The sequence below is a fragment of the Buceros rhinoceros genome, unplaced genomic scaffold (genome assembly GCF_000710305.1).
Source record: "Buceros rhinoceros silvestris isolate BGI_N320 unplaced genomic scaffold, ASM71030v1 scaffold17964, whole genome shotgun sequence".
NCBI lineage: Eukaryota > Metazoa > Chordata > Aves > Bucerotiformes > Bucerotidae > Buceros > Buceros rhinoceros.
Window position 1 is genome coordinate 1 of NW_010407896.1, and position 15010 is coordinate 15010.

A 15010-nucleotide genomic window follows, 5' to 3' on the forward strand; every position below is an offset into this window, starting at 1 on the left:
ATTCTTCCATACCATTTTGAAGAGTATGCAAGCTGAGGAACATGTAGAAGGATGTCTTTTCTTTCTCCATTTGCATATCAGTTTTGTTCTGACCTTATTCTCTCGTTTTCTACAAATGAGACTGGAAGTAGCCCTATGTGGCGATTCTCCCTCCATTCCTAGGCATGAGAAGAGCCTTTGGAAGTACAGTACAGCACAGCATTCACTGCCTTGTTTTCCCAGGGGTGGGCTACAAGTATACTAGTTCTGAAATCTTCCCAGGTCGTAAGATCATCACTGAAATAGAACGGCAGGAAGTTTGTGATCTTCTGCATTGAGTCGTCATAATTACCGCTAGTATCTTTAGTGGTGTTACTTTAGCAATGTAGTGGTCTATACTGTGCATTTACATTACAGAATTATTAATTATGCCATTATAAAATGTTTCAATGGTGTGATTTATTTTTCCTATATTAAATTATAGAATGCGGATTGGATTAATAGAGATTTTTGCCTTCAAAGAGGCAGCTGTTTCACTGCAAAGGAATAAAGATTGTGTGCATCATAAAATAGGATGAACTTATGCAACTGAGTAGGATGTTTTTTCTTTTATTTGAGTAATAAGGATTATTTTATGGAGTATTGCAGATACGTCTGAGAGTTGATTGAAGCTATTTTGTATGTATGCTATCAGAAATATGATTTAGTAATTCTGCTCATCCCTTATAAGGACATATTTGCCACAATAAACATTAAAAAAATTAACTGGCTATAATTTACATTCAAATGTAGATGTTAAGCCTTTATTAAAACTTATTTACTACTACTGTATATGAGGTATCAACAGGATACAAGTAAGACTGGAAAAATACAGGAATAATTGGTGTGGGCCTGCCTTAGCAGATTGCCTGGAATCTGAGCTTTAATTGAAAAAATGATGATGAAAGTGAATGCAACTTAAGGGGAGTTACAAATACTTAATTCTTCTCAACCTTTAAATCTACATTTTGATACTGAAATACCGGAGAGATCTAAAGTTAAATTTCATGTTGAGAGATGTAAACCACTGTTGTCAGCTTTAAGATTTGTAATTATCAATTTTAAGTCTGTGTTCTTCGGTCAGTATATCTGAGTAGTCTTCTGTGGCTTATTGACAGTTGACTCGAGACTTGCTTTTACTTTTCCTTTTCTACACGCCAGTAGAAAATATAAGACTCTATGGAGTGTATTTTTATGTGTGTGTGTTTATAAATGTACACCTCACTCATATTCTCATTTGTCAGTTTAATCACTCAGTGTGTCAGAAATCCACCTACACATACAACAAGGTAAAACCCTCACTTTTCTCAATGAAACGGAAGCAAATAAAACATATTAATATTCAGAAGGTTACAAGATTATTTTATTTAACCTTGTCTACAACAGCAACTGAATCCTGCTTTTGGCTTGGAGCGTGATCTTCGCTAACAACTTGTGTGAAGGAAGAGACATCATTACGACTTTCCTGTAGACTCAGCTCTGACAGCAACGAAACAAAAGTCAGTGTTAAAAGCTGACGCACTGTTCAAGCACATATATGATGCTTTAAGAGAACTCTGCAAAAATTAGTGATAGCCAGGGCCACTTGTTCCCCCTAATTTCATAGCTGCATAATTTACTATTCATGTTAACCTCTGCTGCATGCTTTGTAATGCAGGCTTCCTTTTCTTTTTCTGACTGAAAATGTGCATTGAATGTGTACCTCTGATACTGACGTGTTTGAATGTCTAAGCAGTTGAATGGGTGTTTCTACTCATCCACATAATTTAATGCCTGATGTGTTTCTGCGACTAGACAAAAAACAAAAAGAGAATGTTTGTAGTTTTGCAAGTTGAGATGTCATTAAATGTGTTTTAATTTCTAGGCACCATTTGCACTCAGGGATTGGGAATGCTTTGTACGTAAAAACATTTCACACTTGTCTAGGTGCATTAAGGAATGTTTAATGTCCTTTGAAGCATGTTGTAGGGCTGCTGGTAATGTAACCGTGGTCTAATCTCTTATGATAACTTTGTTTTGGGAATACAGTAATATTTACACAACCGGAGTCCTGAATTTTAGCAAAGGATTTATCTCACAGTACTTGATATTAATTTCTTCTTCCTTTTTTTCCTTTTTTTTTTTTTATTCTTCCACAGTTGTAGGTAATTTTCAGATGGTGGTAAATCTCACTTAGGAATGAATTTTGTGAATCAAGACCTGGAAAAATTAAAGAAATCCAGGAGGATTTTTTAGATGATTTTTCATCTCCTCATAGTAAGATGACAATAATAGTTACAAATTTGCTATGGCATATAATGGAATAATCTAGCAATATTGGTCTGTAATAACTTTAATGAAAGATGTGATTGCTTTGGCTAACAGGCTTTGTTTTATTAATTCATTGATATAAATTAATGTATGAATATTGAAAAAATAGAAAGCCATGGCAGTAAATGTAAATATAGGATAAATCCCAGCGACACTGATAATTTCATTATAAGACAATGACGGAGGTATTGGCAACAAAAATAAGCCAGAAAGCAACATTTTTATTGCTAATAACTGAGTCCTTGTAATGATCTGTGCCAGCACATTTATTTTTATGGGCATGTCATGAGCCACCTGGATTCCCAGTCTGTGATTTAACACAAATAACACCAAGTGCAACAGGTACAAGTGCAACAAGACTTTAGGAGCATACAGCCAGAATAAAAAGGCAGCAGAGACACCACTGTTATTGCTCTGCATCTTGTTATAGTCTTGATTTTCAGTAATAGATTAGTTTTAAGAGGTGTCATGTCAGAAGTTAGTTGATCATGGCTAACAGAGGAAATAGTCGCCTGAAAATTACTATAGTCAAAGTCACGTTAATTCAGCAGCTGCAGCAAATGGCTGAGGCATGAGCTATGACCTGGTCTGGAAATGGAGAACATCGTAACTGCACCTGCAGGGACTGGGTTGAGGTCTGAGGCTTTTGTAGCCCAAGAAAACAGGTAGCATTCAAACACCTTGCATTGGTGAGATTCTTTTTTTAATAAGCTGCTCTTGTATCTGAATGTGTGTTGCGAAAGTAGGAACGGACAACGCGACACAGACTAATGGACTGCACTCACATAGCAAGCATAAAGCAGACAAGTTTATTAAATAAGTCAACCTCTTTTATACTATTTGCTTCTGATCACGCATATTGTAATTGGATAGCTACAATGTTCACGCGCTCAAACACATCTGTTAATTGGTTACATGCAACCAAGCACACACCTTCCTTAACGAGCAGCTTCATTAAACACAGCTGCCTTATCTCTTGCTTTTAATCTTCGTCCTTGGCAGTTTCTCTTCTTGCCAGTTGTTAACTTTTCCCGCCCCAACAATTGTGTACAGGCATAAAAAACCTTAGTTACAGATATGACTTCATATTTATCCTCTTTTCATGATGAACTTGCAAAATGTCGTTTCCAAATGAAGTCCTGTTTTCCTCATCAGCAACTTGGGTAGACATCATCTTATTTACACCTAGGCAGAGGAGATCTGCCTTCCCAAGAAATGTAGGAATCTCAAGTGGTAGGGGAGAAGGGTAAAACTTTCTCTGAGAAGGATACACCTGTTTTCAAGAGTAAATTTGAATGTATCTTCATTTAGGGTCTGAAATAAGACCAACACGTTTCCTATACTTTGCTTGTTAAAAACTAACATTTCCTACAGCACAATCCAGAGATTTTAGCCCTGGTGAGTTAATGTGCTCCGCGTTTCTATGTTTAGGTTTGTGTTTCTGATCCCCCTTGTAACTTTTGCAACTGGCCAGTTTCAAGTGAATTTGATTGAAATAACACTTCTTTAGGCAGCTGGGTCGGGAGTCTGCAAGTGACTGCCATTAGTGTTCCACTGACGGGAAGACTGCACACTCTGTGCTCAAGTGACTGGACATATGCACAAACCACGGAAAAAGTTTTAAGCAGCACTTACTTTAATTCCAGGTATTATTTTAATTCCAGGAATCTTTAATTCCAGGTATTACTACTCATTTTGACTAGAAGGGGAATGCACCTATCATGAACCAATAGAAAATGGATTGCCTGTTGAATTTGCCTAGTGCTCAGGGGGTCTTCAAATATGCTATGCTTTTTTGCAGTAGGTGTTTATAATCCCTCCATTAGTTGAGCAAAGACTTGCACCGCTTTTTAATTTGATGATTATCGAACTTTATAAACTTGAGATTTCAAAGAAGTAGCCTTCTATACTTTGTTTGCCAAGAAATGGTATTTACAGCTGAATTTTAGCAATAGGTTTTAGTGGGTTTATTTTCAAAACTTTAATTTATTTTTTTATTTACCTCATAAGTAGATTTGATATGAGAATATCTATTAGTGAAGAGTTTAGCTTGGTTTTTTCCTTATTGCTTATGCTGTAAGATTTTCCTGTGGCATTTCATATTAATATAACGACCCAATAAAACATCTGTTTTACATTACCTGGGTGCAGTGATTCAAAGAGTTAAATTATTGTTAACATGCAGTTTCATACTGTTATCTCGTGTGTTTTCAGTAGGTTACAAATAAGCTCTGCCTGCTTTTTCTTGAAAAGCGGTGTTGGTGGTTCAGACGTTTCCTACTCCACAAGAAGTATTAGGAGCCACAGTTGCCATTCTTTCCTAACATTTAGTCATTTCGTCCTCCTTCTAAAATTATCTTTAAAATCATCCATGGTTTTTTCCCCTCTGGTTTTTAGTAAAATTTTAATATAAAAGTGTTTAGTTTTCAGAAAAATTTTAACATAAATAGAAGTATCATGAATAAAAATTTCTATGTTTGTAAGAAGTTGTATTATTATATTTATACTATTTCTGTCCGTATCTCTGGCTGTTCCACACAATCAGATGTTTTTACATCTCCTCCTCACCTCCTGTTAAGAGAGGCTTTGCTGCTGTTCTCCTAAGTATTCACAGATTTTTTTATTTTTCCCCATAATTCTCCACAAATATAGATACTGGAATAATACTCATAATGTCTCAATTTTTTGCCAGATGAGGGTTTAAATAAAAGACTCTTTACCAGACCCATGGTTTGTTGCTAAATATTTCGTATATCCCTACCAAAAATGTTTATCCCTAGCAAAATGTTTATCTGTTGTTAAGTGTTAGTATTTCCTGTTATTATCTCCTAGTTCTCATTCCTAAGATTTTGTCTGTTTTCACATGGTTGGAGATTTTTAGAGGAAATTTTTAAAAAAAAGAAGTGCTTAAATAATTTGTAATGGGCATAGGAAGAACAGTATCCCTGCAAATGAAACATTTTATCAATATCCCATACAGGTATTTGAACTAACACAGTTAGTTCATCATTAGCTGCAAATATATGTATAAAGCTAGATAAATACAGCTAAATATGCTTGAAAATAGCCAAGTCAAGTAACATTATTATTTCTAGAAATGAAGAAAACCTGAAGCAGCAGCAAATATTCATGTGGTAACTTGCTTAAACATTCAACATGAAATAGATGCACACTACGAGCATTACCATCATCATTCCCAGGATGTGAAGATTTGGATCATTCTTGCATATCAGCTTGAATTACATCAGCCATACAATTTTTAGTTGACTATGTAGAAGATTTTTTTACTTGCCTAAGAAATTTGAGGAAAACTACCAACTGTATAGACCAGAGATGCTTGGAAAGCAAAAAGCAAATGAGAACCAACAGCAAACTGTTTGTGCTTGCATTCTGATATACCAACAAAAAAGAAAGGCTGAACGACATTGGGCCATCTCCCCAAGGACATGAAGGAAGATAAGGTAATAGCTTTCTTCTACATAATTAACTTAGAAATATTTGAATCACAAAGAGAAGAAAAAAGTCTTAACATCTTAACAGTGAAATCCTGTAATGTGGAAAGCTCTTTCAAATGCGTTCACATAAGCTTGAGCTCAGTAACTAATCTCACAAAAGACTCTGGTTAAAAAAAAAAAAACAAAGCAAACAAAACCAAAACATGCCCAAAATAACAACAATTTTAAAAAATCCACTTCAGGTGCATTGGAATAATTTCATAGTACAAAAACTTTGTAATTCTGCTTTAAATTTAAATTTTGATCTCTGTGTCACTGGATGAAAAAAAAAAAAAGACCTTTACAAATCTTGGGGACTGCATTCATGTCATCAGAGCTTAGGAAACAACATGCAGCTCCAAAATGTGCCACTGATCATTCATTAGAAGTGTTGCAAATTGAATTCAGGGTGATGTTTCATAATGAACAACTATTCTTATTAAAGCAATTTGATAAAACAGATAAATAAATGATCTGAAGAAACGCTGTTAAATTGAAAAGGCCAAGTTAGACACCGAAAGGGAAATAACTGTATGAATGCAGGATGAGAGTAGCTCACTAAGCAGCAGATCGATAGGAGGAGTTTGGCATTGTACTGGATCACGAAGTGAGCGAGTCAAAAAATTTCTTACCACTGTAGAAGGTAACTTTTGTTTTAGTGGTTTAGCTGTACCTATGTAGGATAAGAAGCAGAACTACAGGGTCGTCTTATCAGAGCCATCGCTATTTTCCCCACAGCATACTAATGAAGTACTTTTTGCTGTTCTACTAACCTCCTCCTGAGTAGAGAGCACAGTCTTTTTGTAAGTAAATATGTATGTGGAAAAGTGCACCAAATGGATACGGACAAATTTCAGTGCAGCTTTGCTGCTGTTTAATGTTCCTCAGCCGAGACAAGTTTGCTATGTACTAGGTAACATACAGTTTTTTTAACTAAAGCCTTGTTTTACTGCACAGGCTTCCTGGATGTCACTTGCAACTCTTAAGATAAATTGAAATACTACAAATTACGCATGTTCTATATAAGATATTACATGTCACTTTCTCTAGAAAACATTAAAAAAATTGAGCTGACTTTTCTGATTTTTTTTTCTTAAGATGTAGCCGAATAATGTGGAATTATTGGGAAGAAATCTCAGACTTTTACAAATCTGTTGTCTTAGGTTTGGGTTGTGGGTTTTTTTTTTTAATCACAGCTCAGATTGCTATAGCGTTTGGTGCCAAAGTTCTGGAACATGTCCTCAATCTGTGCTGAGGTAACTGTGACTTCCTGCAACAGCTTCCTGTCCCATAACTCCTGTAAATGATGTCCTTTCTGGAGCCTTGAAAATATTGCCAGGCTTTCTCAAGTTTCACACAGATTTGAAACGCTAAAGAAAAAAAAATTTTTTTTTAAATTTTAAAAAATTTTAATTGTTAGCTTTGCTGTGCAGCATGTTCGTTTTGATTAATTTCATGTTTAGTATAATCATAATCTCTCTGCTTTAATTAAACTTTAAGACAATAAATAAATCGTCCCTATACAAACAACTGAATGGGTGCAATAAAAACTAGATCGTAGTAATGCAGTCAGAGACTGTCCTTCTCCTGTAAACTTTCGTTGCATATAATAAACTCAGTGATCCAGATAATTTATTCCATTGTAACCCATGGCTGGGTGTTACACACTAGTTCCAGGATTAAGTCTTTAAAATTCTAAACCTATGCTTTGCATTATGATTGGTATTGTTGTAAGGTCTGGTAACTTCAGCCGTGGCCCAGGACTCCCTTATGCCAGCCTCACTCACAAACAAAAAATCACTGCCATTCTCAGCGCCGAGTGAGGTGTGACCGCTGGGGACGGACAGCCTGGAAGTGCCGGGAGAACGACGGCCAACCTGTTGTTGCAAAAAGACAAAAGTCATGGGATAGCTTAGGCTGTGTTGAAAAGGCCTTTGAGAGGTCATCTGTGTCAACTTCCTGCTCTCTGCAGGGTCAGGTAATTAGGGGGATGGAAAGAAATATATTTGCAGAGCTCTGATCTAGGAATCTTATTTTTGTCTGAATACCTCAAAATTGCATTTTCTATTCCAGTCAGAGCTTGAGAAAAGCTGCTGTAGTAACTCAGGTAGGGGGAGAAAATGGGTTTAGATTAGGAGAAATAGGAAAAGGACTGTATTAAAGAGATGCGTAACTTGATTCTTATCCCCGGGGATGCCGTAGGAGCCTAGAATGAAGCCTGTTGTGTGATGGATTGTGCAGTTACTGAAAACGTAAGTAATGATGCGACCTTAGGAGGAAGATAAAACCAGGTTTAAGTCATCTTGAGTCAGATGTGAAAGCTAGATACTTTCTGAAAGAGTTCAGAGAGACAGATTAACCTTTAGGTTGGAGAGCAGGACATGTCTCTAGTGCAGAGTACATCTCCAAATTGTAGCAGGATGAGTTTGTATTATTTTGAGGCTATGTGGCATAGCATTTCAAAAAATCTTCTGTGGAAGATTGCTGACAGCTCAAGAGGACGTGGCTGTACTGCTGGTCCTATGGTGTGCATACAAAGACATTATAGTGCAAGTGAGTTCAGGTAAGTGAGCACACGACATAGGAGACAGTGTAAAGAATGCACAGGAGAAAGTGGCAAGATAGCAAAATAGACCGTTTAATGAATTGTCCTGGTTTGAGTTAGAACAGAACTCATTCTGTTCAGTGATTTCACTTTGCAGCTCAGTCTCTTCTAAGGAACTGCACTTTCTGGAGTCAATAGCATGGTTTCTGCAGCTGGTGTCTGCTTCTAGAAGTGAGAGCACTTGATGTTTACAGTTACTACCAGTGTTATGTTACCCTGTGAATACTAGTCTGTACAACAGCGATAGGAAAACCTTGGCCGTCTGGGAAAAGAATGAGAAAAAATCTAAACTACAAGTCTATGATACAGAAGAAGACAAAACAGAAGAGAAAGTGCGGGCTAAGCTGTTTGGAGACTGATACTCAAGCTGCATGCGTAATAGCTATGCAAAATTATTAATTAGTTTTTTAATATGTATGATTATTTGGGGGGAAATAATGAATATGCATGTAATCGGGTGATATAAGCTTTGGCTGGGGTGTGAGATTTGGGAAAGATATACCTCCCGCACCCAGCACTGATAAGAAAATGCTGCTTCTTAATGCTACATTGGTGTTGAGGAGTTTTTCTTCCAAATGTTCGGTAACACCAGGAACTGCTGTGCAGAAAGGCTCAGGCTTACACTTGCTGCTGTGCAGACCAAGGTCACTGCTAAATCCTGTGTAACACACTGGGGGTGCAGTAAGTTAGAGGCTGCACCTGCGGGGAGGAGCAGACAGGACAGATGACCCTACACTGACCAACAAGGTGTTCCATCCCATACGTACCATATTCGGTATAAAGCTGAGGGTCTTGCCCCCTCTTGCTCTCTTCTTCAATGGCCAATGTCTGAGGAGGACTCTGCCCCTTCTGCCTTTGATCCCAGGCCACACAACCCTGAATCCAGCTGCTGCATCCAGTTTCTGTCTGCTGCTGAGCCCAGCCTGGGCCTTGCCTAGTATCTGCTCACAGCATCAGTGGTGACTGTGGCATGGTTGCATCAGGGGTTTGGGTTTGGTATTGGTATTGTATATGTTTGTACATAGTTAATTTTATTAATATTATTCTCGTTAAAAGAGATTTAGTTTTCTTTTCCAATCTGCATGTCTCTCTCTCCCTTGCTCCTTTTCTCTTTCCCCTCTTTGGGAAAGGGGGGAAGGGGGTGTGGGAGGGGGTGTGGATAATAGAGAGTGACTGTCATTCATCTGGGGCCAGCCCAGCTCTAACCCTTGACTTGATGAAAGGCAGATGGAAGTATACAAGGGTGCTGAGTTCTGGACTTTATTTCAGTTTGAAGATAAAACAGTTGATACTATGACTGGAAAATAACCACAGAGAATCAGAGAATAAAAACAACCAAAGGAGAGAGAGAATGGAGAAAGAAGGCCAGGAAATTATTTATTTGTAATTTGGAATCCATCTCTCATTTGCAGACTGCAAGTGGAATAGGATAATGTACTGTGGAGGGCAGCAAACTTTTCATTAGTTTAACACGAAGCCTTGGATGTTCAGGAATTTCAGGAAATTGTAGAAATAATTAAGTTGCATAATAATAAAGAGAAGATTTTGTCATAATGAAATAACCCATCACAAATAATAATGCCATGCTCTCTTCAATTTCAACAGTATTTTTTAGGAATTAAAAATTTGCCTCAATGATTACGAGTTTTCATTTCCAGACTAATTTATGTGTAGGCTGGAATGCTACTTTCTGTGGAATTATACAGCAGAGGAAAATAGAACAGTTTCTGCACTCAGGACTGAAAAGTGGAGTGTGAAAGGCTCCATACATGCACCCTGTGCTAAACCAGGCTAAACTGGGCAGGTATCTTGTTACCCAGAGCACGGCATTTCTCTGACTGTGTACTTCTGAGCATAAATACTGTTCTCCAGAGTTTTCTTATGCTTTCAATATGCATGTCAAAGTATTTTAGATTCTCACCAGGCGCTATTTTTAAGTATAGTAGAAAAAGCTCCGTCTCAAAAGAAACAAAGTATGTAATGTGGGCTCCACCGTTGAAGCATTGCGTGTGTTTTCCAAACACTTTTTCAGCAAACTGCTCTACTGTGATGTCTCCCAGCACAAGCTCAGGATGGGATTCGTTTAGCTTATTTTGTACAAGATAGGCAGAGCAGGAAATATTAAACCGCAGGAAGAAAACTGCCGCTGCGAGCTCAGGGGAGCTGCTCCCGCCAGAGGGAGCCAGGTCGCCGACCAGGAGGGAGAGGGCGCCGAGCGCTGCCCGGGCGGCTGCGGCGGTGCGCGCTGACTGCCCGCGGAGAGCCAGCGGTCATCACACAACCCAGAAGCCATCGGCACGGGAAGAAAACCTCGCTAATGACACCGGTTATCTTTTTTCTTTATGCATTATTTCTAATAGAGCCTGCTCCCGCCAGAGGGAGCCAGGTCGCCGACCAGGAGGGAGAGGGCGCCGAGCGCTGCCCGGGCGGCTGCGGCGGTGCGCGCTGACTGCCCGCGGAGAGCCAGCGGTCATCACACAACCCAGAAGCCATCGGCACGGGAAGAAAACCTCGCTAATGACACCGGTTATCTTTTTTCTTTATGCATTATTTCTAATAGAGCACTGCATTTAGAAGTACGAACATGCGATATTAAAAACCAGTCTCCACTATTTTTAACTTAATGGTGTCCATTTTTCATAGGAACAGCAGAATGGTGAAAGACAGACAGCAAGCAGAAATTTAAACAAAACTTTTTAAATGCACATATTTCCATTTCAGGACTTCTACAGCAATTTTGCCCCAATAATCCCTGATTTTCCCTTGCTAAAATATGCTAGGATGTTGTGCATGCCTGCAGTATCATCTCTCTCACAATTCAAGAACAAAAATAAGACCACATATACTCTGAAACAGCTTTGCCATAGTCGGTGCATTAAATAGTTTAAGGTATCTGGCTACGTCAGCAGCATGTAACACAAGTTATAACCAGGAGTTTTGCTTTTCTATTTCTTTACTGCTTGTGGCAGACACACCAGCCACTTGCATTGGATTAATTTAGTACAACTCCACTTAGGTCCCTGCAACCACACATATATAGAAAAGTGGAATGTTTGGGGGGAGAATCAATGTTACTATGCTCTGGTATAACTTACAGTGGGTACATAATAAACAATGACGGAGTATCTTCTCAATTCTTTTTTTTTGTGATGGTTCTGTCATCTAACAAATGTCAACATTCTTTCTTCCTGTTTATAATATTATATTTCCACCTGATTCTGTTTATGGAGTCAATCTTAAGGAGGGAAGCATCTCCTAAGAAACAGACTTAATCCTTACAGTGCTTCTGAAAGCTTCCTAAAACTGCATTTCTGTTTTAAGTCCAAAGGTAGCTTGCTTCTTTTAGTTACCTTGAAAACAGATTTGTTTTTGTGATTTCTACATCCTAACAAGTTCTTTGGCTTCATCGACTTCAGCGGGGCTGTATGAATTGCATACAAGGACAGTATATGGCATTACAGCTACTTTTAGTGTGGCAGAAAGGCTTTTGATACCGTACCAAAAGAAGCTTCTCAAATTTTTCACGAAGAATGTTGCATTGGCAGGACTGGGCAAAACTTCCACTGATGTCACTGTGAGTTTTAACTAACACATTCAAGGCAGGTGTGTAGCTTGCTCTGCAAGTGACCTCGATACCAGGTGTCTGTGTAGTTCATTTTCTGAAGAAAAGTAAATCACCAATAAGCCAAACTATGATTTTAGGCCTCCACTTTCTCTTACAATGACGTATGTAACAGTAATATGACATGGGAAAATAGGGAGCACTCATGTGACACAATTACACCTGAAATAAAAGAACAGGAAATGGGGTGGAAACAATTCTTCTTCACAGACTTCAGCTACAGATGCAGCTCCGAAAGAGGAGGCAGAAACAAGATGCTCAGAACAAAAAAAATAACTGAAAAAAACCCCATTTTTCATTAAAGCAATTGTTATAAGGAGTGGATTTGCTGTTCATCAGGTCAGACATACTGACTTTTCTTCCTTGCTAGGGAAAGCAGATTACATCAAGGATTGAAATATGTCTTACTAGGAGCAACATGTAAATAATACACTGTTTAGTATGTTGGGCATCCTGAAACTGTATTACAGTCAGCATCATAGCAGTTACTAGTAATCGAAGAGGTTGGGGCTCCTTTATACTTCTTCGTTCTGACTTCTCTGTTTTGCATATATGCTATACGTGCTCCTTGTCTTATATCAGATGCTATGGCACTGTCATTATTACATTTATAGAAAACCACCTATCATTACTTACCACAAAAATTGCTGATGAATGCGGCGGGTTTTACTGTCCACCATGGTAAATCTGCAACGTTTATAGGCAAAAAACATACAGCTGGTTCCAGAGTTTGATGTGTGTTAAAATGTTTTTAAATTAAAAATCTAAACTTCAAGCAAGTAATTTTGTCACCAAGAAGAAACCTGTTTGGTGACTGATGGTGTGGATCAAATGATCATCCTCATCTTGGACACTCCATCAAAGTCATGTTTGAGGCACTCTGCCATAGTGGTACAATGGTATATGGGCAAAATTTTTCCTTGATGTTGCTGAAGCAGGAAATTTTGAAACTAATTGACTTCCATTGTTCAAGTTGCATATTTGGTAAGAGACGTCTGCTATCTTACAAGACTGCAACAACGGTTACTCGAGAGTTTGAAGATGAAGGCAGTTTTTACTGACGACTGACTTACTCCAACAATCAACTTCAGCAATTAAGAGGCCAAATATTATTACACTGAAAGTATTGGTGGATTAATATATCGTTTGTCATTGACTAGACTTAAGACCCGAGTGTTAAAAACAGTGATTGCAGTATTTGGATATAATAGTGTAACATTTGAAGAGTCTACTAGGTTTACAATTTTTTAACATGTCAAGTATTAAACCTAAATTTTATAAATTGATCAAAAACTATGAATACAGGCTTCGTATATGATTCTGTTTATAAAGCAATATTTTAATTCTTAAAAGATATTTGCTAATTCAGGTTAAGAATATTTTGTTCTACTACTATATACCAATATTCTTGAAGTGTTTGGTGACTGTAGATCTTTAGAGAGAAAAAACACTTCAGTATATTGTTTCCTCCTTGTGACTATTTCCTTTTAGGACAATGACAAATACAAGTTCAATTATATGCATAAAATACTGTATTCATAAAACTTCTGTTCTGTATAATAGAACACTGTAAAATGTAATTTTGCTTTAGAGACATGATTTTAAAAACAACAATATGGAAGCAGAGCTACTAAACAACAGAACCTCTTTTCTCACTGTCAGTTTACCACCAATGAATGTTTTTCTTAGCTTGTGCTCCTGTAACAGAATTAGGCAGTTCCTAGGAACCATGCTAGCCAATATAAACTACGGGAATATTAATTTAAAATGCTAATTTAACTTGGTTTTGTCAGTCCACCTTCCCTTCTTGATCAACCAGGTACCTGCCCCTTCTGTTACAAGAAATAAAAATAATCATTTTGCAGGAGAATCTCCACTTTTAAGCTTAAAATAATGAAGTTAATTACTAAATTAACAGAAAGTGAAATTTTGGGTAATATAAGTAAGTTTATTTCCATGCTATGGCCCAGTAAGGACTTCTATAGAAAGCTATACTGCAAATATCATAAATGGACAACACACTATTCATTACAGTAATATGCAAATAAAGTAGATTTGACAAAAGTGAAGATCAAAGTATAAAGGGTACATATCTTTCAAAAATTAAAAAAAAAAAGGAAATTTAAGGAAATCATCACTTCCATATATATATTTCACCAATAAAAGATAGCTCAGTTAAAATAAGCTCTCAGCAGCATTCACACCAGGAAGCTATTAAACCTGCAACAAAAGAACTGGTGTGACTGTAGTTTACATAAACAAAAAACAACAGTAAAGCTGATTTTAAGAAATTACTGACTGGGTATTCACACCACCTCTGGCAGGTCACTGCCACTTCAGTTATTTTAATTTGCATTTTAAAGGCCATACATAACTATCCTACATGAATTAACCGATCTAAATCCTAAAGTAGTTTGGGTTTGCCTTAATGTTTCCTTTTTACCTTGGCTCATTTCAGTGATCTATTTTAAAGTATGTCCCTGCCAACAGTTGCAGAAGTGCAAAACTAAGAAGCTGGTGAATTGCAGTATAGAACAATACAAGTTGCAGTTCAGAGTATTTTTTTAATCAACCCTGCAACTATAAAAAAAGATCTGTATAATGACACTGATGCATACTGAACTGTTTCCTGTATTTGTTCAATGTAATTGAATAGCATCAATTGTGTTTAAAGAATTCCAGCAGCATATATCAGTATTAAGCTAAGCAAGTGATTTGTCATGAAAAAGCTTTCCTAGAGCCAGCTGGAAAAAACCTACAGTGACTTTTATTTGATAGGAAAATTACCACCACTCACCTCTCAAAGATGAAGAAATATGTCCTGTACCACTATACGACATATTCTGCATTGATTCCCAGGTGCTTAGTGTTGTTCAAGAAAATGTATTTGAATATTTCAAATGGTCAGTAGCTCTTCTATGCTCTGCATTATCTGATTTTCTAGTGAATAAGCACCTCAAA

The 15010-nt window shown here is 37.4% G+C and overlaps 1 protein-coding gene across 1 annotated transcript; it reads left to right on the forward strand.

Moving 5' to 3' along the window:
- Positions 1–2162: 2162 nt before the first annotated feature.
- Positions 2163–12329, forward strand: FBXO36 (F-box protein 36; the record flags this gene model as incomplete). Its single annotated transcript, XM_010134686.1, is given in 5 exon segments — positions 2163–2274; positions 7019–7143; positions 7145–7193; positions 12155–12256; positions 12259–12329. Coding segments are annotated over 5 exon segments (459 nt in total), but the record flags the coding sequence as incomplete, so codon positions are not given.
- Positions 12330–15010: the final 2681 nt, after the last annotated feature.